The 25,111-nt window shown below is 48.7% G+C and overlaps 1 protein-coding gene and 1 long non-coding RNA gene across 3 annotated transcripts in view; one reads left to right on the top strand and one right to left on the bottom strand.

Moving 5' to 3' along the window:
• LOC141091288 (uridylate-specific endoribonuclease D-like) overlaps positions 1 to 25,111 on the bottom strand; it is a 184,411-nt gene that overhangs the window by 9,014 nt on the left and 150,286 nt on the right. For both annotated transcript variants that reach the window (XM_073576776.1, XM_073576775.1), the window contains exons 5-6: positions 8,531 to 8,637; positions 6,289 to 6,431 (exon numbers count right to left, since the gene is read on the bottom strand). In XM_073576776.1, coding sequence (XP_073432877.1) covers positions 6,289 to 6,431; positions 8,531 to 8,637 — 250 coding nt within the window. The remainder of the gene's footprint in view (positions 1 to 6,288; positions 6,432 to 8,530; positions 8,638 to 25,111) is intronic.
• The window catches only part of LOC141091290 (uncharacterized), a 133,307-nt gene that overhangs the window by 74,199 nt on the left and 33,997 nt on the right, over positions 1 to 25,111 (top strand). The gene's annotated exons all lie outside the window — the stretch shown is intronic.

Here is a 25,111-nt window from a genome sequence, read left to right as displayed (position 1 = left end):
GGAGCATCCACAGCAGACATCAACATCGCAACAGCTGTTATCTGGCAGGCCCGGAGCACTCCAAAGACAGGTTCCAAAAATCAAAAGAGTTGCTGGACAGCTTGTCCAGAGGGTCAAAACATCACAGCGTGCTAGGCCGCAAAATGTCTGCCAAAGTAGGAAGAGTGCAGTGTGGCACTTTTTTGAACAAAATCCTCATGATCAGGCCAAGGTTATCTGTAAGAAGTGCGCAAAGACCTTTAGCCGAGGGAAAAATCTGAAAAATTTGAATACCAGTTGCATGCTTAGACATTTAACCAGCATGCACTTGCAAGCGTGGACACAACACCAAACCTCAAGTGCCACATGTGCAACTGATCACAAAGAAGGTAGTCAGCAACGCTACATTGTTTCCCCCACTGTAAGCCCACCGGTTAGCACAGCAGCAAATGTTGAGGTGTCGTTGCAAGGCCACAGCAGTCAGGGAATCCCACTGTTATATCAACGAAATACTGAATCTAGGTCATCAGAAAGAACACCAACTCCATCACCATCATCAACCCTCTCTCAGTCCGCCCTGTCCACCGCTACATCCACCATATGCAGCTCTCAAGTCCAGCTCACCCTCCCAGACACTATGAGTAGGTCAAGAAAGTACTCAGTCTCTCATCCGCGTACACTGGGTTTGAACGCCCACATTGCCAAACTAATCTCGTTTGAGATGATGCCCTTTCGGTTGGTGGAAAGCGCAGCTTTCCGTGAACTCATGGCCTATGCAGTACCACGCTATGACCTACCCAGTCGCCACTTCTTCTCTCGCAAAGCCATCCCAGCCCTCCACCATCATGTGAAAGACCGCATTGTCCATGCACTCAAGCAGTCAGTGAGTGGAAAGGTGCACCTCACAACTGATGCATGGTCCAGTCGGCATGGCCAGGGCCGTTACGTGTCCATCACTGCGCACTGGGTTAATGTGGTGGATGCAGGGTCCACAGGGGACAGCGGTGGTGGGACAGTGCTGCCTAGCCCACGGTATAGGAAACAGTTGGCTGTAGGCGTTCCACCCTCCTCCTCCTCCTCCAGAAGCGAAAGCTCGTCCACAGAGCGCAGTCGTACGAGCACTCCATCTGCAGCTGCCACTGTTGCACACGAGGTGTCCCCTTATCGAGCAGCTAGTGGAAAGCGTCAGCAGGCTGTGTTGCAGATGATGTGTTTGGGCGACAGACACACCGCCGAGGTGCTGGCCGAGTACTTGAAGTGACAAACTGAGTCATGGCTGGGCAGTGTACATCTTGAGGCAGGCAAGGTAGTTAGTGATAACGGCCGTAATTTTGTGGCAGCCATAGCCCTTTCAAAACTCAGCCACATACCTTGCTTGGCTCACACCTTGAACCTGGTGGTGCAGTGCTTCGTCAAAAATTATCCGGAGTTAACAGCCCTGCTCCATAAGGTGCGAAGACTGTGCGCGCACATCCGCCGGTCGCCTGTACACTCCGTTCGTATGCAGAAGCTGCAGCGATTGCTCCACCTTCCCAACCACCGCCTCATTATCGACATTGCAACAAGGTGGAACTCCACCCTGCACATGGTGGAGCGGCTGTGCGAGCAGAGGCAGGCCATAATGCATTTGTGGGAGGATACACGGCCAGGCGCTTTGAGAGCAGACATGGAGTTGACAGGTGTGCAGTGGTTGAAGCTGAAAGACCTCTGTAAAGTCCTTCAGTGTTTTGAGGAATGCACACGGCTGGTAAGCGCAGACGACGCCATCCTAAGCATGAGCATCCCACTTATGCGTCTGCTCATGCAAACTTTGACGCACCTTAAGGAGCAGGCGTCTGCAGCCAATGTTGACGAGGAGGAAGAGGTGGAGGGAATCCTTGATGACATTCAGCCATTGTCTGCTCAGGGACCTCTCCTGGACGAGTTGGAGGAAGAAGAGGAGGAGGAGGATGATGATGGGGATGATTACTTAGGGGAGGAGGATGCATCTCGTGGGGCAAGTGAAAATGTTGGCGTGGCAAGGTCTGGTACAGGGTTTGTGCGTGACTGGAGGGATGTGGATTTGCCAGAAAGTGCTCCTCCAACCAGCACTCGCAGTGCATCATTGACACCGGGAACATTGGCCCACATGTCAGATTATGCCTTGCAGATCCTAAAAAGGGACCCCCGCATTGCCAAAATGATGAACGATGACGACTACTGGTTGGCCAGCATCCTGGATCCACGCTATAAAGGCAAATTACAAAACATCATGCCACAGGAGAACCTTGACCTAATATTGGCTAATAAACAAGCAACTCTGGTAAATCGGTTGCTTGAGGCATTCCCAGCACACAGCAGCGGTGATGGTTCTCACACGAGCCGTACGGGCCGGGGGCAGCTTGGCAGAGGTGTTCATGGTGCACACAGCAGAAGTGGCGTTGGAGACAGGGGTTTCATGACAATGTTGTGGACTGATTTTTCAAGTACCGCTCACACAACTGGTAATACAGCATCGATGGAAAGTGACAGGAGACAGCAGTTGTCAACTATGGTTACAAACTACTTTTCCTCCCATATCGATGTTCTCCCACACAGGTCATTCCCCTTTGACTATTGGGCTGCTAAACTGGACACCTGGCCTGAATTGGCACAATATGCCTTACAGGAGCTCGCTTGCCCAGCTGCAAGTGTGCTATCGGAAAGAGTCTTCAGTGCAGCTGGATCAATCCTGACAGAAAAAAGGACCCGTCTGTCAACCCAAAATGTGGATGATCTAACCTTCATTAAAATGAACCATGCATGGGTTTCCAAGGATTTTGTCCCACCTTCCCCTGATGACACATAGGGTGACAGAAAAATGGCTTGCTTTGGTCCACCTCTTCCTGGGACTTGACCTATTTCGCCTTTTGCATCAGCTGAATGTCCAGCATCAACATATGCCACTTTCTAAAACTCCCTAACTGTGCTGCCTCCCCCCCCCATGGCCGGGGTCACCACCTAGCGCACGACACCGTGCGAGTGCCGTTGCCCTGGACAGGTGGGTAGGCTGACTCTTGGGCGCGGGAACTGGCACAGGGTCCCTCATAGTGCAATCAAGTGTCTCTGACGGTGGTGGTGCACACCCGTCGTCAGACACACCGCCGTACTATGAGGGGCCCAGTGCCAGTACCGACGCCCACGAGTGGGCCCCTCTTGCTTGGGCAGGGCCCCAGCATTTGCAATCTTTACCTCTCCCTGCTCCTCCGCTGTGTAGTCGGGGCCGTCAAATCCATACTGTGCCTGACACCGTCTGAGCCTGCCTCCTGATGTATAGACATATCTTTTGAATGTGTACGCTATCCATACATGTTATCCGGGGATACGGTACCCTTTCTCACCTTTGTGCAATCACTTGCAAGCCATACTGGGCCTAACACCGTCTGAGCCTGCCTCCTGATGTTTAGACATATCTTTTGAATGTGTACGCTATCCATACATGTTATCCGGGGATACGGTACCCTTTCTCACCTTTGTGCAATCACTTGCAAGCCATACTGTGCCTGACACCGTCTGAGCCTGCCTCCTGATGTATAGACATATCTTTTGAATGTGTACGCTATCCATACATGTTATCCGGGGATACGGTACCCTTTCTCTCCTTTGTGCAATCACTTGCAAGCCATACTGGGCCTTACACCGTCTGAGCCTGCCTCCTGATGTATAGACATATCTTTTGAATGTGTACGCTATCCATACATGTTATCCGGGGATACGGTACCCTTTCTCACCTTTGTGCAATCACTTGCAAGCCATACTGGGCCTTACACCGTCTGAGCCTGCCTCCTGATGTATAGACATATCTTTTGAATGTGTACGCTATCCATACATGTTATCCGGGGATACGGTACCCTTTCTCACCTTTGTGCAATCACGTGCAAGCCATACTGGGCCTAACACCGTCTGAGCCTGCCTCCTGATGTATAGACATATCTTTTGAATGTGTACGCTATCCATACATGTTATCCGGGGATACGGTACCCTTTCTCACCTTTGTGCAATCACTTGCAAGCCATACTGGGCCTTATACCGTCTGAGCCTGCCTCCTGATGTATAGACATATCTTTTGAATGTGTACGCTATCCATACATGTTATCCGGGGATACGGTACCCTTTCTCACCTTTGTGCAATCACTTGCAAGCCATACTGGGCCTTACACCGTCTGAGCCTGCATCCTGATGTATAGACATATCTTTTGAATGTGTACGCTATAAATACATGTTATCCGGGGATACGGTACCCTTTCTCACCTTTGTGCAATCACTTGCAAGCCATACTGGGCCTTACACCGTCTGAGCCTGCCTCCTGATGTATAGACATATCTTTTGAATGTGTACGCTATCCATACATGTTATCCGGGGATACCTGTGGTTTGCACACGTAAGTTTTTCATTTTTTTCAGGAATGACGGTTAGGCCTAATTCCGGAACTGCGGTTGACCTGCACTTACTGGGAAATCATCGTTCGCGAGTAATAATTGTAATCAGTGATCCCCATCACTAACGTTGTTCAGCGGGTTATCTGCACCTGTAAGCAACAAACGCTGGCCTTTTCAGTGTAGCGCACATGCAGCCACGGACATGTAAGGGCATGACACACCAGTTATTGGCCAATCTCATGTGCCAGAGCCTCACGTGTCCCTCTAGTAAGCCGGACTCGGACCGCGGGGCATGACGGAGTCTCGTTCGTTAACGGAATTAAGCTTGCAATGTGTGCATCTGTTCTGTAGCTGGCATGGTTGAGGTTGCCCGTGTTGAGTCAAATTACGCCGTAGGCTCCACTCCTGGTGGTGCCCTTCTGGACATTCCTTTAAGGTTCAGCTTTGCAACCATACTGCCCACGTAAAACAAACACTTTGCCTTCATGAACGCTGTTTGGAGGGTCATGACTCGTGGGAATAACGCCGCCCAATCAGTTAACCTGCTAGAGAGATCCTTTGTTGCTCCCAAGCATGACATCACACTCCCTAGGAGGAAGGTAATGCCACTGTGGCGACCATACTCCTGGGGGCGACACAAGTGCACTGATGCCCAGCCACTGCTCGATGAATCTGCTGGTACATTGACCCAGACCACTACATTCCCCTCGCACGCTACCCGGCCTGAATCTGACCCTGATGAAACTCAGGTTACCCTTCCCATATACAGTTCCATCTTACACGGTGACAAAGAGGAAGCTGCAGATGAAAGTGCAGGTTCGGCCCACCCGCCATCAGACACACCACCGTACTATCATGGGCCCTGTGCCAGTGCCGTCGCCAACGAGTGGGCCCCCCCTGCTTGCTCAGGATCACAGCACTTGCAAGGTTGAAATACTGTGAAGTGAGATGGAAGATGGGGACGACGAGGAGTCCAGACTAGTACAGGGATTCCCTAGCGAGGAGACTTATTTCATTGTTTTCAATGTTGGGACAGCAATTTTTGGGGAGCACTATACTCTGGAGAATGATAGATGGGGCCCACCATACACTGGAACATTCCAAAGGTGGACATCAGACACTGGAGCAGCATTTACAGGGCCCATTATACACTAGAGCATTAGAAATGGGGCCCATTATGTTTGGAGCATTATTTGGGCCCATAAGACAGTGGAGCTTCATCCATGGGGACCAACATATACTGTAGCATTATGTGGAGCTCATCATATACTGTTTCAAACATTATATGGGAAAAAATGATTCTGTATGGAGAAATAGATGGGCCTCGTCATGAGATGTAAAAAGTGAAGTATTTTTCATTGTACTATACCGCTATTTCTCTGCCGTATCGGAGCATGATGAGTTGTGGTATTATGTGTTAAAGGGGCGCTCTTTCGCCCAGGGCACATGAAAACCTGGAGCCAGCCCTACCCCCCCACAACTTTAGCCAAATAACCCCCATTTTTCAGTGTGTAACTTGTATTATGAAGTTAATTAAGGTTGACCAGCTTAAGTAAGAAGAATTGATGATTTTGGCATTCAAATGAGCACTGTAGGTGTGTTTCCTGTCCTCCTCTCACTGCCGACTTTTATTCCCCATTGACTTACATTGGGTTTCGTGTTTCGGGACGACCCCGACTTTTCCCTATAATCGGCCGATCTTGCTCGACCCGACTTTTGGAAAAGTCGGGTTTCACGAAACGAAACTCGACCGTAAAAAAACAAAAGTCGCTCAACTCTACTAGCGACCATGTAGCAACGCACCAGCGATCCTTACCAGGTCGTATCGTTGTCGGGATCGCTGGAGCGTCGCTATGGGTAACGGTACCCTATGGCTCTATAATAGTCAGATATTTGGACATGATATACTTACTGACTATCTGGTCGTGTAACGTAACACAGAGTAAACACCGCAAAGTCAAACTCTGGGCTGGTTCCTAGAAACATTGACCCCAGGGTTTTCAGGTATGTAGACCACTTGAACTGAAATCCATAGATATTAGGATAGCCTGACCACTGAAAATGTAAAAAAATCAAAACATTAAAACACACTAGAGACATCTTGGGTCTTGATGGCCAGGTACTATCATTGATTTTACACAAATACTGATAAACTGCCTAGAACTTTTTTATTTTTATATTGACAAATGTGACTTTAACCCTTTGGTGATGTGTCCATTTTTTTCTCCATGCCTTACACATCTGTATGAGGGATAGCTTTTTATATGAAGAGTTGTAGTTTTAATGCCATTCATTGTACCATAGATCATAATCCAAGTATGGGGATATAGAGAAAGAGAAAAAACAGCAATTTTGCCAAAGTTTTGTTGATTTTTGTGTTTACATTCACTTCTCAGCAAAAAATGACCTGTTAACTTTGGTCTACAGGTTGGTACAATTATGGTGGTACCAAATTCATACAAAGTTTGTTTTTTTTTCTTTTATTCCTTCAGTGGCCATATTTTAAGAGCCATAACATTTTTGCTTTCCTGTGAACAGAGCTTTATGAGGGCTTAATTATTTGTGGTGTGAATTGTTTTTATTGGCATCATTTTGGGGACCGTAAAACTTTCTGATCTTTTTACCTATTTTTTTATGACTCAAAAAAAATTCACAATTTTTCTTTTTTTCGTTTCAATGTTCTCCATATGGGATTCCAAGAATCTGAGACTACAGAGATTTTTATTTCAGGAAAAACTTAGATTTTATTCCATCCTTCAAAATACAAAGCAATAATACCTGGCAATGTTTTAACCGTAGCAGACCTTTGTCAAGCCTCGGATTATTGGAATACCATTGCTCAGTTGGCTAGGTGGGAAGTCGAACTGATGGAGCACCAGACTGAACTTCACCATATGGGCTAAATAATTTTAGATATGTTATTAGTTCAGGCAAATATTCATGCAGCAATACCGAATATATTATTAATTTTGTAATATATTTTGCTATTAGTATTTACGTTAGGGAAAAGGGTGCTGATTTAAAAACTAATCTATTATTTACAGTGTGTATATATATATATATATATTTATAGAATATATTGGGTATGGAATGATTATGGAACTACACATCAAGTGTTTTATTCTTTAAGGCTGTAGAAATCCCCTATGCATAGACACTGCTGAGCTAGCACAGCTGCCTGTTGATAGATGAGCAAAACCCGAGCTGGAGTGTATGGGTGCGACTTCTCCCATCCAGGCTCTTTTGGTCAATCTTATATTCCAGTCCTAAATCCAGTCCACTAAAAAATCTTCTCAATAACCTGTAGTTATTGGTACACTTTCCTCTGGGACTTACATCACTGAGGCCAATCACCTCGGTGACACATACCTGCCATCCAAGACTTTACCTCCTGCTTCCCTACAGTATATATACATATATTTCAATGGGTTTCACTTTTTTAATTAGTCTCTTTAAGATCTATTGCAGTACTGCAATGCATTGTGAAATTGTCAGTCTCCTTCGGACTCCAGATGGAGTTTTAACATGGCAGACATAGTGTTATGGCAATCCATCAGCTTCCCTTGTTTGTATCAAATGCTTTGCTGGAGGCGTATTAAAGGCCAATATCAAGCTGCTCAGTGGGATTTTAAAGGTTAAACTGTTCCTATCTGAACTAGCAGAGATATTCTCCATTGCAGGCTGTATAACACAGTAAACACTAGTGCTGTATGGCTTCTTAGCCTGACTTATAAAAGCAGTGCAAAGATACACCATACATATGTATGACGAATGTTGCCAATGGGTTAAAATCTATGGTAATATTCCTGAAGATTCATGGCTCTGCATAGGAGCTGTAGGAACAAAACGGTATACTGCATATGTTTTTTAAGGCTATTGTTTTTTTAATTGAGATTTTCAAACAGAAACATCACATAAACATTGCAGACAGAAAATCACTAATGACTAACCGTGGCATAGCATTCGTTTGTCAGATACCTCTCTGTTGAAAAGTGCAGTCAAACTAAGCTTTTCAATACAGTGGAAAATAAGTCATCCAAGGGTGTAATAAAAGCATTTCTAGTGTATACAATAAATGTAAGCAAAGAGCTCCTTCAGTGCAGAAAGAGACATTGAAGGAAAGTATACAATTGTTATATGAGGAAAATACTTACTGGACCATCTGCACTGTAACTCAGATAGTTGATTTCTCCAGATTTTTCTTGCAGGTAGAACTGGATCCAGCTGTGGAATCCGGAAATCTTCCCACTGTGGATCTCACCTGTGTACAGAGATCACCAATCACTAACATGTCTCTTTCGTCAGCTTCACATATCCGTTTTCTCGCTCTGAGAACTGACCGGAGTGAATAGACTGATCTCAGATCTAATGCGCCGGATTCAACAGTCTCATATGCAATAAGTAAAAGGCGAATGTGAGAAACCAGCCTTATAGATTGATAGATCATTAATATTGAAAATAATCGCATCTTACCAACTAACCACTCATTTACCATCCTAGAATTCTAAAGTAGCAGGCCTCAGTAGATGAAATCTCACTGACAATTTGAGTCAGTATTCCTAAACGTTATGGGTCTCAGCACATGGCGCAGCCAATCAAATATGATTAATTGCACTGACACATAAAACAGTTGATTCATCATTTTAATTACACATTAAAAGCCATACAAATGTAATTCAATGAATTGCAGAATTCCTTTTTTTGTCCATTCCATGTGTAAGAAGATGAGCTGAGACAGAGTCAGCGGTTTCCGGTGCAGTTTGGGACCGGAGCTATTGGGACTGTCACTACTGTTACCAGGGGAAAGTTCTTCAGGGAGGGAAGGACCTTCGCACTGGACAGCAGGGGGCACGGGGGAGATAAAAGGGACTGAGCGCGGGAACAAGGGAGACTTGGCGGGAAAGCAACAGGAGAACAAGGAGAAGGTTGACTCCTTCCCCACTGCTCCGACTGCTAACTCCAAGTCATCCATTCCCCAGCATTCTGATTTTCAAATTAACTGTGTCACTACCAAGCTGTCTTTGGACCCTTCCTTGCTGGACAGCTCTTTCCCGCCTGCAGTTGCAGATAAACTGACTTGTTCCGTTCCTAGAGACTACTGCAGAGGACCGCACGCTGTCGGGGTTTGCAAGCGTGCCCATGGTTCGTGTTCAGCACCATTCCAGAAGAATCTACATAAAGGATTCCACGTTCCAGCGCACCCAAGCCAAGCGAGACCCGGATACATCGGCACCTGTTTTTCATTCCTCCGTAACAGAGCCAGAGCCAATGTCCTTGATCTGCCACGCCACAGGGAGATTTTCCAGCCTTTCCCCAACAAGAACTGCAAGCAATAAGTTACTTTTTTTTGTGTATACCTTTTCCTCAAGCTTTGCGTTTGTGTGCAATTCCCGTTGTTGCCGTTACTGATCTCATCTCCCTGCATGGAGCATTCCTTGTATAATACCCTGTTCTAATAAATCCTGTTAACCCCTTCTCTGCCTCTGCTCTTCACTGCATCCAGCGAATCTCTCCCTTTACACATTTTACAACATTTTTTTCTCCCAATTGTAGCATATTACAAGGTACATTCAATGATTGCACTGAAACTACAACTCGTTCTGCGAAAAGAACGTCCTCATATGGCTATGTCAGCAGAAGAGTAAAGACGTTATGGCTCTTGGTCAGTAATTCAAAAAATGTAAGGAATAAAAAAACAAATATTAGCTGCAGTAGGAACAGATAAACTACTGGCATTATAAGAACAAGGATAGACATAAGTTATTATTTCACCTCTGTCAGGATGTCTTTTGCGTCAATGAAAACTAGGAAAAAATAATGATTCAATAAACATATCCATAACCCAGTTCTTTTTCCACTCAAATAATGTCCAAATAGCAAACACCGTTCCAAGGTTGTTAATATCACCTTTTCCAAATATGATAACAAATATCAGAATGTGCCCTTGAAAATCTGCCACATGTGAAGGTTGTGTTACATGGTAGCTGTGTCTGGCTTGGGATCACTACTCTATAAAGCCAGTTTGAGTACTTTGAGGGACATGTTGTCACAAGGTTACCGTGACAGTGTGGAGCCAGAAGACTGCAGCGTCTGATTGCTCCTACTCCGGCGCTGAGAAGCACTTCTCCTTCATTTTAAATGTGTTTATTTCTTCTGGCAGAACAGAGGTTAATCGGCCATGTTTGAAATCCCTGTGCTCACAGCTGAGCTTGGTTAGCCACTCCTTCCATATTTATAATCTGGGCTCTGTTACAAATCCTTGTCAGAACAAGCATTTGCTGCATGACTAACAGAGGGAGAGGAGTTCATATGAGAAGGAGAGTTGGAGGGGTTATTAGTGAGTGTTGCTTGGTTTGTATGTGTGGTAATTCCTTATCCTTCTCTATTTTGGTTTATTCCCCTACCTACACGCCCCACTGCATTCCTCTGTTATATGTGAGTGAATATTTTGTATGCCTGGAGTTTTCTGTTAACCCATGTTTGCGTTGCCTTGTTGGTCAGGTTGGTGTACTGCGGTGCACAGTAGCGCCCCTCTTCCCTGGGTGGGGGAAGAGAACAGACGAAGGGCTAACTCAGGAGATAAGGCAAGGGTGGAGGCCCCGGTATTGTCACCTTCAGAAGTGTCCCGGGAGTAGGGTGAGCTAGGGTGCCCTCTAGTTTTAGGGACAGGGAAGGAGCCCCTGGTCCCAAGAGACTCGACAGCTGTGTCGTGACCGTAACCATTTTTTCAGATCCATTATAGATCCAATCGCTGCTCTGACAGGGCAACTGCAGCAGCTCAGTCTGGAGGTGCAGATTTAGACATGGTGGTTTTGCAGCACCGTGATACATCTGGTGTGGGACTCCCATCTCCCCAGCAAACCATAGTGGAACCCAAGATTGCTTTGCCAGAGAGGTTCTCTGGGGGGGCGTGACAAGTTTGCTGTGTTCCAGGAGGTCTGTAAACTGTACTTCAGGTTACGTCCGCTTTCCTCAGGTACAGAGGAGCAACGTGTCGGGATAGTAATCTCACTCCGTCAGGGGGACTCCCAAGCGTGGGCATTTTCTCTTCTGTCTGACTCTCAGGTGCTTCAGATGGTTGAGGGTTTTTTCTGGCACTGGGCCTTATATATGATGACCCTGATTGCGTCTCCTTAGCTGAGTCCACACTGCGCCAACTTCAGCAAGGAGACCGACTGGCAGAGGAATATTGCTCTAAGTTCCGGAGGTTGAACATAGACACCAAGTGAAATGACCCCACACTCCGTAGTCAGTTCTGTGAGTGGCTCACAGTGAGGGTGAAGGATGCCTTAGGCTGGTTTCACATTTGCGTTTTTTAGCGCTGGAAAAAAACGCATATGTGCGCATGCGTTTTTTCCCCTATATTTAACATGGGTGCGCATACCTGCGCGCTTGTAAGCGCATGTATGCGATTTTCATGCGCTGCGTTTTTTTGGGGTGTGCGTTTGTATTTTCCAGACGCAGCATGTTGCATTTTTTGGCCCTGCAAAAAAGCGCATGCGCACATATGCGCACGTTTTGCGCTAAAAATAGCCATTATAGCCTATGGATGCGCATATGTGCGCACTGGCATGCTCATGTATGCGTTTTTTTGCATATGCGTTTTTTTTTTTTAACCATGGAATTTAGGGGTTTGGGTTAGAGTTAGGGTTAGTTAAGGGGGTTTAGGGTTAGGGTTAGGGTCAGGGTCAGGGTTAGGGTTGGGGTTTGGGTCAGGGTTAGGGTTAAGTATGGTTTGGTTAAGGGTTAGGGTCAGGGTTAGGGTCAGGATTAGGGTTAAGTATGGTTTTGTTAAGGGTTAGGGTCAGGGTTAGGGTTAGGGTTAGGGTTAGGGTCAGGGTTAGGGTTAGGGTCAGGGTTAGGGTTAAGTATGGTTTTGTTAAGGATTAGGGTCAGGGTTAGGGTCAGGATTAGGGTTAAGTATGGTTTGGTTAAGAGTTAGGGTCAGGGTTAGGGTTAGGGTCAGGGTTAGGGTTAGGGTCAGGGTTAGGGTTAAGTATGGTTTTGATAAGGATTAGGGTCAGGGTTAGGGTCAGGATTAGGGTTAAGTATGGTTTGGTTAAGAGTTAGGGTCAGGGTTAGGGTTAGGGTCAGGGTTAGGGTTAAGTATGGTTTTGTTAAGGGTTAGGGTCAGGGTTAGGGTTAGGGTTAGGGTCAGGGTTAGGGTTAGGGTTAGGGTTAGGGTCAGGGTTAGGGTTAGGGTTAGGGTCAGGGTTAGGGTTAGGGTTAGGGTTAGTTAGGGTTTAGGGTTTGGGTTAGGGTTAAGTATGATTTGGTTAAGGGTTAGGGTCAGGGTTAGGGTTAGGGTCAGGGTTAGGGTTAGGGTCAGGGTTAGGGTTAGTAAAGTCATGGTTTGGGTAGTGTGAGGGGCCACCTAAAAATGTTGGAAAAAAACGCAAACGCGGTAAAAACGCACTAAAAACGCATACAAACACATAAAAACGCTGCGTTTTTTCATGCATGCTCATAAAAATGCTTGAAAAAAACGCAGCAGTTGTATGCTTTTGTATGCGTTTTTTCAATGCGTTTTTTTGCGGGAAAAACGCGCTGCAAAAAAAAGCAAGTGTGAAACTAGCCTAAGCTCTGTATGAGACTCCTGACTCCCTTGAGGCAGCCATGTCTCTGGTTATCCGGGTTGATCGCCGTCTTCGCCAGACACATAGGGAGTCACCTCTATGTGCGGGAGGTCCAGGATCAAGGGAGGTCAGAACTGAGCCTACTGAGGAACCCATGCAGGTGGGGGCAGCACCTCACTCTGATAAACTACCTTTTGTCCAGAGTAAGGGGCGAGTGTGTTTCAATTTTGTTCCTCCTGATCTCATCCTTATGCGCCATTAATCTTGTTCCTGGTGCCAAGCTGCCCAAGAGCAGACTTTATAATATATCTGGTCCAGAGTGACAGGCCATGAACGACTACAACACTTTTACGCTGAGTTTTTTTTGGCAGACAAAAGATGGGGGGTTACGCCCTTGCCTGGATTTCTGTGAACTCAATACAATCACTGTCCATGATCCTTATCCACTACCTCTCATTCCAGACCTCTTTAATCAAATTGTAGGGGAAAAATGGTTCTCTAAGATGGACCTCAGGGGGTGTATAATCTCATTCGCGTTAAAGAAGGGGATGAATGGAAAACAGTGTTTAATACACCCGAGGGACACTATGAGAATCAGGTGATGCCTTTTGGGTTGACGAACGCGCGAGCCGTCTTTCAACACTTTATAAATGAAAACTTTAGTCACCTGGTAGGCAGATTCGTGGTTATTTATCTGGATGACATATTCATTTATTCACCTAATCTTGAGTCACACCAGGTACATGTCAAGCAAGTCTTACGTATACTCCGAGACAATAAATTATATGTCAAATGCGAGATGTGTATGTTCTCAGTTGGGGAGATCCCTTTCCTCGGATATGTGTTGTCTTGCTTCATTTTTCGCATGGATCCGGCGAAAGTTGGATTGGGATCATCCTGAGGATTTGAAGGTATTACAAAGGTTTTTCGGTTTCGCCAACTACTACCGTAAATTCATAAAGAACTTTTTGGTAGTAGCAAAACCTCTTACGGATATGACCAGGAAGGGGATGGACTTCTCCAAGTGGTCCAGTCCTGCTAGGGAGGCATTTGATAAGTTGAAGAGGTGTTTTTCTTCTGTGCTGATCCTTATACAGCCTGATGTCTCTCAGCCTTTTATTGTTGAGGTCGATGCGTCTGAGGTGGGAGTGGGGGCTGTATTGTCGCAGGGTGTGTCTCCTGGTAAATGGAAACCATGTGCTTGTTTTTCTAAAAAACTGTCACCTGCTGAGAAAAATTAAGACATTGGTAACAGGGAACTCTTAGCTTTTGAAGAGTGTCGTCATTTTTTAGAGGAAGCGGTTCACCCAGTTATGGTAATCACAGATAATAAGAATCTGGTATATTTTGAATAGGCGAAACGTCTAACACCTTGGCAGGCAACAAGGGCATTGCTCTTTACCAGGTTTAACTTTTTTGTCACATATAGGTCAGGGAACAAAAACATTAAGGCAGATACGTTATCCCGTTGCTTTCCTGAGGGAGAAGATAAGTGTGAACCGGTACCTATTCTTCAAAAAGGGGTGGTTATGGTGTCTATATGCTTCGATCTGGAAATAGAGATTGTTGACACTTAGGGGGATGCCCCTGCTGCCTGTCCCCTTGGTAAACTGTTTGTTCCTGTTAATCTCTGTCTTAGAGTCCTTAGAGAACATCACGATTCAGTGTTGGCCGGACACCCTGGTAAAAAAGCCACTGCTGATCTGCTTATTCTGCGTTTTTGATGGCCAGGTGCTCATCAGGATGTCTGGGAGTATGTAGCCGCCTGCAGTGTCTCTGTGCGTTCTAAGACCTCTCATTCTCGCCCATCGTCGTTGGAGATTCCTAGTAGACCCCTTGGACTCACTTGTCAGTCGATTTTATCACGGATCTTCCCTTGTCGGAAGGGAATACAGTAATACAGGTGGTGGTAGATAGATTCAGTAAAATGTCTCATTTTATCGCTTTACTATCTTTAAATGCAAATGGGATACACTGGCGCTACTGAGAAATACAATGAAAGCTAAAGCTGCAGGTGTCAGGACAGACCCTGTGCCTGTTCTGCCACTAAGTGGTTGAAAAGAACTAATAACACAAAAGACACTGCGCTAAAGCTATAGTTTAGATATGCAAATAAGAGCAGTCTGTCCCAATCATAAGAAAATACCCTGAGTATCAGTAGTAATGATCACAAAGTGGTGGCTAAGGTTATGATGAAGAATACATATAATAGAAGACTCACTGGTAAATGATTAAGAGCTCACTAGTGGGTGACTAGCCCACATGTGCAGACATGGGTGGTGAATAGTGTAGGAGGAGAGGCCTCCACCGAGTACCCGGGCCGGATCCGAGAGGAACGTCTTCCAGGTTCCTGGGGTATCTGTTTCCAGGGAGCAGAGCTAGGGGATGGACTGCTGAGACTGACAGGGCAGTTGGGGGAGGAGTCCAGAGAAGAGGGGCGGAGAGGGCCAGACTGTGTGAGTCAGCAGGACGAGGGAGAAGGAGGTGGAGACTTGGGGAGGGCCAGAGAGCAAGAGCCATGACCAGCTTCCAGAGAGGAGGACAGCGACAGGAGGGAGACTCTCGGTGGACCGCATGGAGATGGCGCCGAGCTTACCGACAAAAGAAGACTGCTGCCTCACTCCAGCTCTCGGCTGCAGCCTACTGGTGTGGCGCCCCTGAGGCTCAGTCGCCACAGAGGTACTGCACCTTCTCCTAAGGTGTGGTGCCCCACCATCCAGGTAAGGTGGGAACTCCTGACCACGCTCCAACACTCACACCCCACACAACAGGGTAGTTCAGCAAAACCACATTGCGGCTCTTGCTTAGAGTGTAGCAGAGCACCTTTGGTGGCTCCCTGCTTGGAACATGAAACGTGCTGGGAGGTGGGTGGAGTTAGAATACATAAAAAGTGGGAAGATTTAGGATTTAAGTCAGTCAGTCAGAGAGACTGAGGGAGGGAGTCACTCAGAGAGGAGTGAGGAAAGAAGATCCCTGAGAGAGGGATGGAGGAAGGAGTGCTGCTGCAGGCCTGAGTGACCCAGGTCTGCTGGCATGGGAAAGGAAAGAAGGAGACAGACACTGAACTGAAGCCTGAGCTTCCATAGGAAAGAAAGACAAGTACGGAATGTAGGAGAATAAGAGAACACAGAGGACGTGGGTTAGGAGAGAACCCTGCCTAGAAGTTCTAAGCGCAAGGCCGGGGCCCGGTCCCCGAGGTTGTATGGACACTAATGGTTCTGCAGCAGACACCGGTGGAGTAGTGGGCTGTAAATGCACTACTCCCATCTAAGACTTGGGGGCACAACATCAACACGGATAGAGAGCCGGGACTCCGGAGTGAGGAGTCCCCGAACCAGACTACAGCTGTCTGCCGTACAAGTAGAGTTCTTGGGAACATCAGTTAGGAAGAACTCCAGTGTAACTCAGTACTAGGAGATCTTCACACCAAAAGGTGCTATAAGAGGAGACGTTCAGAAAGGCACATGTTGGCGGAGCGTTGGAAGGGAGCATTTCATCTTGCCTGGAGGTTGGCTGAGTCCCTGACCCGGAGGACATGGCACGGAGGCCGGCACCTGTGTGTACTACAGACTGTGAGTAAAGCTTTGGAACTGCAAGCCCTGGTGTCCTCCATTGATTCTTGCGCCAACACACCCAGCACTGCTACATCTGGGTACCAGCTTCTACACCGCCTGTGCTTCTCCTCTTCCCCAACATCTACACTGCCCTGGGGCTACAGCTCCACCTGTGGGGAGCTTCACCATCTTAGCTACAACCAATCACCAGCCCCAGAGGATCTGCAAGCAGCGTCTGCCTAACATCTCACTTGCCGAACACCACAGGTGGCGTCACAAACTATTCCACCATACACAATTTCCCCATTACTTGGGCGGCCAGGGCCACGGACCACGTCACTGCTGCTGTGACACATCTCACTGATACCGGCCCGGCACCGAGTACCCCACGGCCCTGGGAGGGCGACCCACTGGCAGCCGTCCGCGGCCGACGCCGCCTCACTCTAGCTCCAGCAGCTCCTCCATTGCTGCCCGCAGCTGCCACTGCCCTGCTCCAGTCCACGGTAGAGACTGGGCCTGTGCCCGCTGCGGATCCTCCAGTGCAGCCTCACTGTGCCTGTGGCCTATCAACCGCCACTTATCACTGCCGCTGTCAGTCCCTGTCAGGGAGTTGCGGCCTCCACTCTCCCACTCCCAGGCGGTATCCCGCTGCCTCCGCTGGGGGACATCCCACCAAGGAACTCTCCGCGGGCCTGTTGTGCCCCTACTCTTCCTGGGCGTAGGAACGCCAGAAGACTACACCAGATCTTCAGCGGCTGGGCCCAGTGGCAGCGACGCAGACACACCGTGGAACAGAAACGCAGAGGGGCGTCAGGACGTATAAGTGATACATAGTGACTAAGGACCCGTAGTCAGCCATTCCGTGGCCATATAGTGACCATATAGTGACCGGTCTTTGTCGGATTAGTCATGTTCTCCCAATCCTTGTTTATGTGTATTGACTCCCTGCGAGGACAACTACTGTTATTCTGTTGGTTGTGTAACAATAGCCCTAACGGCATTTATCTATAAAAGTTAACGTTTAAAATAATTTCTGTCTCGCGTCTCGTCACTGCATCCTGCGTATTTGCTTTTACCACATTTGGCATAGTCGGCAGGATGCAGTCTCCGAGCACGGACAGTGGCACCCCAGGCCAGAGCAGGGCCATAGACACAGCAAGCAACCAGGGACCCTGGTCCAGCATTTCTCTGGGGGCTATGCTAAACAACCTGCCCAGGTTCTCAGGCTCCAACACCATGCTGTGGAGCTGGGCAGAGCAAATGCGAGGCCTCTTCCGAATGCATCAGATGACCCCTGACCTGGAAGCCGAGGTAGCTCTCATGGCATTAGAAGGGGAGGCCCGGAATTCAGTAATGTTGAGGCCCCCTGGACACCGCAACACCTTTGCTAGGGTCTTGCGGATACTGGAAGAGACCCATGGGGATCCAACAGATGTGTGAGAGTTGAGGACCCGATGGTTCAGTCGAATGCAGGGAGAGGGGGAGATGATCACCCAGTATATGAATGTCCTCCGAGAGTTATACACTGCCATCGAGCGGAAGGACGGCATAGGGGTAGGACCCATCGACATTACCCTACGCGACTTGTTAGTGACTGGACTCCGAGACCTGTTGATAAAGCAGGCACTACAGGAGTAGGTCCGAGTGAACCCACATTTAGCTTTCTCTGAGGTGGGGAGTCAGGCGCGTGCACGAGAGCAGGAGCAGGGAATGACGGTCCCCGTGGGGAAGGTCCGGAGTGTGGAGGCTGCTGTGATTGCTGTCGGAGAGCCCCAATGGATAGAAGAGATGAAACAAGAGCTGAAGAACATCGGGGCGAGTTGGCCGAAGTGAAGAGAAGAACCGAGGTCACATCTGAGCGGCCTAGTTTCAATCTCGGTCCCTGGGGACCTCACAATGCTCGGAGCGGCCGGCCCTCACAGTCCCAGTGCTATGAGTGCGGGGAGCTGGGCCACTTCGCACGAGAGTGTCCGCGGCGTGGGAGGCGCCCACCCCGGCTGCCGTTAAACTAGAGGGCTCCGGGATGGGGGGACACCGCTCGGAGCCAGAAGCCACGACATGGGGTAGTGGAAGTCTCGAAGATCTGGTCGCAAAGTGTCCGGAGGTATGGGTAGAAGTCAAGGGCCATGCCATATGGTGCCTAGTGGACACGGGGTCACAAGTAACGACCATGCCTGCAACTTACTTTCGGCAGCATTTCCCTGAGGCAGTGAGACCCCAGTGGGGACCCATGATAAAACTGGTAGCCGCCAAACAATTACCGGTCCCTGTCGCCGGGGTGGTTTGGGTGCAGATGACGCTGTGTGGCAAATCCCTTGGACGCCGGGGAGTGGTCTTGACTCATGGAGAAACCAATGACAAACATCCAGTTATCCTGGGCATGAGCATCCTGCGGGAGTTTGGCAATTTACTCCTCAATGACCCCACGCAAGAGACTCCACACGGCCCAAGGGCAGGTTTTCCAGCAGTTGGTGCGGGAGGTGTGAGTTTTCCAGGACTGGCAGGAAGGCGAGGCACTGGGCAAAGTCATTGCGCCAGCGGCTCCCCCGCTCATACTGCCCCCCGAGCAGACAGTGGTGGCCCTGCCCATCCAGGCCCCAGTGCCTTTGGAGGGCGTGGAGATGCAGGTGGAGCCATGCTACTCGGAACGCCTGCCTCCTGGCATACTGGTGGCCCGCTCCCTGGCCACTGTGTGGAGAGGGACCATCCTGGTGCGCTGTATCAACCTAGAAGACCAAGACATCGTCTTAAGGCCCCAGGTCGAGATGGCCAAGCTGGTGAGGCCGTTGGAAGATGTGCTGCCAGCCCCTACAGTCCAATTGAAGGTGCAACCCGAGGACCCTTGGGCAGTGACTATTCGAACTCTGCAGGCTGCCGAGTCCTCAACTCAGGAAAAGGGCCAAAATATCCTGGAAAGAATGTGGGCTGAACTCTCTGGCCTGGCTCCCGCCCAACTTCTCCAGGTAGAAACACTACTAGGACAGTATCACGGGGTATTCGCTAGCCACGAGGATGATTTTGGATGCACCACAGCCATCATGCACGGAATTCCCACGGCAGGAACGGCCCCCATACGGGAACGATACTGACAAATTCCCCCACAACTATACCAGGAGGTAAAAACTTTATTGGCCCAAATGCTGTGGAAGGGGGTCATACGAGAGAGCCAGAGCCCCTGGGCGGCTCCCATCGTGTTGGTCCGCAAAAAGGATGGCACCCTGCAGTTCTGCATGGACTATAGAAAGCTGAATGCCTGTACCATCAAAGACTCGTACTCGTTGCCTCGTATAGAAGAATCCCTGTCCGCCTTGGGGAAGGGGAAGTACTTTTCAACGTTAGATCTGGCCAGCGGGTATTGGCAGGTGCCAATGTCGGAAGAAGACAGGGCTAAGACGCCGTTCTTTCTTCCTATGGGACTGTTCGAGTTTAATCGAATGCCGTTCGGGCTGGCCAATGCGCCGGGGACCTTTCAGCGGCTGATGGAGCGGTGTCTGGGGGATCTCAACTTTGAGGCCACGCTGATATACCTGGATGACATAATCATCTATGCCGCCACGTTTGAGGACCACCTGCAGCAGTTGGGGCAGGTGCTCGGCCGGCTGCAGAAGTACGGGTTGAAGGTGAAGCCTCAGAAATGCCACCTGTTTCGCTCCCAGATTGAATATCTGGGACATGTCGTCTCTGCCGAGGGTGTTAGACCGTCCCTATAAAAGGTTGCTGCCATTCAGGGATGGCCTACCCCCGAGACGATAAAAGACGTGCGGGCCTTCCTGGGACTGGCTGGATACTATCGTTTCATAAAGAATTTTGCACGCCGGCCCGAGCCCTGCAGGACCTGCTAAAGGGGGCTCCTGCCGGAGCGAATGGACGGAAAATCCAGTGGCAACAACCGCAAGAAGAGGCCTTCCAAGACCTTAAGTTGCGCTTTCGGGTGCCCCAGTGTTAGCTTATGCGGATTTTTCGCAACCGTTCATATTACACACCGACGGCAGCCTCCATGGGCTAGGAGCTGTATTGTCACAAGTTCAGGACGGCCGGGAGAGATTGATCGAGTATGGTAGCCGATCACTTCATGACTCCATGCGAAACCCTGACAATTACAACTACTTTAAGCTCAAGCTCCTCGCGGTAGTGTGGACCATGACGGAGCGGTTCGCAGAGTACCTGGCGGTCTCCGAAGTGGTGGTGCGGACCAACAAGAACCCGCTGGCCCACCTGGAAAATGCCAAATTGGGGGCTCTCGAGCAGCAATGGGTGGCCTGGATGGGCAAATTCAACTACAAGATCATAAACAAAAGAGGTGCAGAAAATGTGCACGCGGATGCCCTCTCCAGCATCCGGCACGCAACGCCAGGGAAAAGTCGAGACGACGAATTGGAAGGAAAAGAGACACCGTATGCCCTCATCGCCGCCGTGTTCACGGCTGCCATGCAAGAAGGACCCCCAAGGGGTGTGCTGGAGCAATCACTTGACAGATGGATCCAACAGCAGCAAGAAGATAAAGAAATTGGGCTCCTACGCCGATGGGTGACCACCGGCAGACTACCCACCGACGCCCAGAGACAGACTTCGTCTCAGGATATGTTGCTGAGAAACTAGTCATCAAGAAAGGACTGCTGTATCGTAAGACAGTATCATGGGCGACGGATCAGTTCATATGGCAACAGGAACTTTTGTCTCAAAAGGCCAACCATAGCCTATCAAGACCCTCGCCCGAGGACTGGCGAGCATACAGGATGGGGGAGTGTAGGCGGAGAGGCCTCCGCCGAGTACCCGGGCCAGAACCGAGGGGACCGTCTTCCAGGTTCCTGGGGTATCTGTTTCCAGGGAGCAGAGCTAGGGGATGGACTGCTGAGACTGACAGGGCAGTTGGGGGAGGAGTCCAGAGAAGAGGGGCAGAAAGGGCCAGACTGTGTGAGTCAGCAGAACGAGGGAGAAGGAGGTGGAGACTTGGGGAGGTCCAGAGAGTGAGAGCCACGAGCAGCTTCCAGAGAGGACAGTGACAGGAGGGAGACTCTCGGTGGACCGCAGGGAGATGGCGCCGAGCTTACCGACAAAAGAAGACTGCTGCCTCACTCCAGCTCTCAGCTGCGGCCTACTCGCAGTCGTCCGCGGCCGACGCCGCCTCACTTCAGCTCGTGGCTGCGGCTTCCTCACTGCTGCCCGCAGCCACAGCCGCTTCACTCCTGACCACGGTGGTGACTCCTCCTTTGCCGCCCGTAGCTGCCACCGCCCCGCTCCAGTCCACGGTAGAGACTGGACCTGTGCCCCCTGCGGATACTCCAGTGCGGCCTCATACTGCGCCTGTGGCCTATCAACCGCCACTTATCACTGCCGCTGTCAGTCCCTGTAAGGAAGTTGCGGCCTCCACTCTCCCACTCCCAGGCGGTATCCCACTGCCTCCGCTGGGGGACATCCTGCCAAAGAACTCTCCGCGGACCTGTTGTGCCCCTACTCCTCCTAGACGTCGGAACGCCCGAACACTACACCAGATCTTCAGCAGCTGGGCCCAGTGGCTGCAACGCAGACACACTGTGGAACAGAACACCGAGGGACGTCAGGACGGATAAGTGATACATAATGACTAAGGATCCGTAGTCGGCTATTCCGCGGCCATATAGTGACCGGTGTTTGCCGGATTAGTCGTGTTCTCCCAATCCTTGGTTATGTGTATTGACTCCCTGCGAGTACAACTACTGTTATTCTGTTGGTTGCGTAAGAATAGCACTAACAGCATTTATCTATAAAAGTTAACGTTTAAAGTCATTTCTGTCTCGCGTCTCGTCACTGCATCCTGCGTACCTGCTATTACCACAATAGTAACAAATAAGATTCATAAAATAAGTGGCCAAAAAGGTTATAAAAATTTTCAAACAGTTACTGTAGTATCAATGACAGTGGGCACTTACTTGGAGTAAGGTGAAGCACAGATGGACGTTCAAAAGTCGGGTAAATAAGATAGCCTGCTGGAGGTGCAGAGCATGCTTATTGGGCTTCAGTGCAGGATGAACTGTAAAGGTTGCTGCGGAGGCTGGGTGGAGGCGAGTATGAGACTCCTGGGGAGGGTCCCCCCCTGGTGATGAAAACCCTCCGTACCTTCGAGAGCCAATAGCGAGAGACTGCTGGTGGTGCGCTCCGGCCAAGAGGTGCCGCCGTGCAGTAGCGGTGTTTGAGAGGAGTGTGGTCTGGGTGATGTCACCTGAGCAAAGGACGGGTGCGAGAGAGGGCCAATCTGCTTACGCGTTTCGAAGGTGCTTGGACCTTCTTCGTCAGGGCTGCTGACCTTACATGGGACCCGGTCATGTATATAAAGAGCCCCCACTGTGTCCCGCTATTGTTAATAGTGTGAATGTTCATCTACTGTAGATTCAATATGCCGCAAAGTTGAATGATGGCAAGCCTGAGAATGAAGAGTGGAAAGTATAAAATCCTCTATTATCTTTACCGAACGCTAAATCTTTGGCATGACTTTTTGTCAGGGAAATAATTAGATTGCATGGAATCCCGACCGATTTTGTTTCTGATCGGGGGAGTGTGCAGTTTGCCTCCATGTTTTGGAGGGCTTTTTTGGGGAGGCTGGTCCCGGGTCCCCGACAGCTGTGTCATGACACATGTATAATTCACAAGTAAACTCTACGCTGCCTCAAGAGAGTTTCTTCAATGCTCTATATGATAGAAAAGAGCATATCTATAGAGGGTGGAGACCAAGTTTGCCAACCATCAAGAAATTCCAGGACAATCCATAAAAATAGTGCACATTTTTGGTGTCTGTGATTTCATTGAAGCTGAATAAACTTATAGAAATTATTTTAACTAATTATTATTTTACAGTTTCTTCATATCAAAATTATGGGCTATAGACACATATCACTTAGAATCATAATCATTTATTATGGTTTTCCATTGAGTCCCTAAAATTATTGTGTCTGTGATTTTTTGATAAGCTGTCCAGAAAAAAAAAAATTAACTTGGCAACCCTTGTGAAGACTACCAGTCACAATAGTAAGATAGTAAGATGTTATGATTGAGTCACCGAGGAGGAAAAAACAAAATCTACCACAAATCACCCAGATAACAGTCATCCTCTGAGAGAAAGGCAGATCAGAAATAAAATCCATTGAAATATGGGTCCATGGCCTCCTGGGCACCGGCAAAGGCATCAACAACCCAGTAGAACGCGAACAAGGCTTAGATCGGGAGCAAGTCCTACAGGACTGCACAAAATTTCTGACATCACGAGACAAGGCAGGCCACCAAAAAGACTGACTCACCAAATCTCTAGTACCAAAAATACCTGGATGACCAGCCAACGCGGAGCAATGAACCTCAGACATCACTTTCCTCCTCCACTGGTCAGGAACATATAACCTACCACTGGGACAACGCTCAGGCTTATCCTCCTGAAACTTCTCCAGAGCACGTCTCAAATCAGGCGAGATGGCAGAAAGAACCACCCCCTCACCTAAGATGGTAGCAGGCTTGGTCACAATAGGAGAATCGGCCAAAAAACTCCTAGAGAGGGCATCAGCCTTAACGTTCTTAGTGCCCGGAAGAAAGGAGACCACAAAATCAAAACGTGTGAAAAACAAGGCCCACGTGGCCTGTCTCGGATTCAAGCGTTTAGCCGACTCAAGGTAGATCAAATTCTTGTGGTCAGTGAGGACCACAACTTGATGTCTAGCTCCCTCCAACCAATGTCTCCACTCCTCAAATGCCCACTTCATGGCCAACAGTTCTCGATTCCCCACATCATAGTTGCGTTCCGAAGGAGAGAACTTTTGGGAAAAGAAGGCACAGGGGTTCATTTTAGATGTTACAGGATCTTTTTGGGGCAAAACAGCTCCTGCACCAGTCTCTGAAGCATCCACCTCCACCTGAAATGGAAGTGAGACATCGGGTTGTCGCAAAACCGGAGAAGAAGTGAACCTCCGCTTCAGCTCCTGAAAAGAAGAAACAGCCTCTGGAGACCAATTCAGCAAATCAGCGCCCTTCTTAGTCAAATCAGTCAATGGTTTGGCAATAACAGAAAAATTGGCTATAAACTTACGATAAAAATTAGCAAAACCCAAAAATTTCTGGAGAGCCTTCAAAGAAGTGGGCTGCACCCAATCATAAATGGCCTGTACCTTGGCCGGGTCCATTTCAATAGTTGACGGAGACAAAATAAATCCCAAAAATGAAATCCTCTGTACACCAAAAAGACATTTCGATCCCTTAACATACAGGGAGTTTTCCCTCAAAATCCGGAACACAGTCCGAACATGTTCCACATGAGAGTCCCAATCCCTGGAAAAGATCAAAATATCATCCAAATAGATGATCAGAAACTTATCCACAAAGTCCCGGAAAATATCATTCATGAAGCACTGGAAGACAGGAGGGGCGTTAGTGAGCCCAAAAGGCATCACCAGGTACTCAAAATGTCCCTCCGGAGTATTAAACGCTGTCTTCCATTCATCCCCATGCTTAATGCGAATAAGATTATACGCCCCCCTGAGGTCAAGCTTGGCAAACCAGCAAGCACCTTCAACTCTAGAAAATAAGTCAGAAATCAGGGGTAACGGATACAGATATTTAACAGTAATTTTGTTAAGGGAGCGATAGT

Source organism: Dendrobates tinctorius, unplaced genomic scaffold, assembly GCF_039654945.1.
Source record: "Dendrobates tinctorius isolate UK_male_01 unplaced genomic scaffold, ASM3965494v1 ptg000051l, whole genome shotgun sequence".
Classification (NCBI taxonomy): domain Eukaryota; kingdom Metazoa; phylum Chordata; class Amphibia; order Anura; family Dendrobatidae; genus Dendrobates; species Dendrobates tinctorius.
Note: the sequence above shows the minus strand (reverse complement) of the source record. Positions and strands in the feature narration are given on the sequence as shown.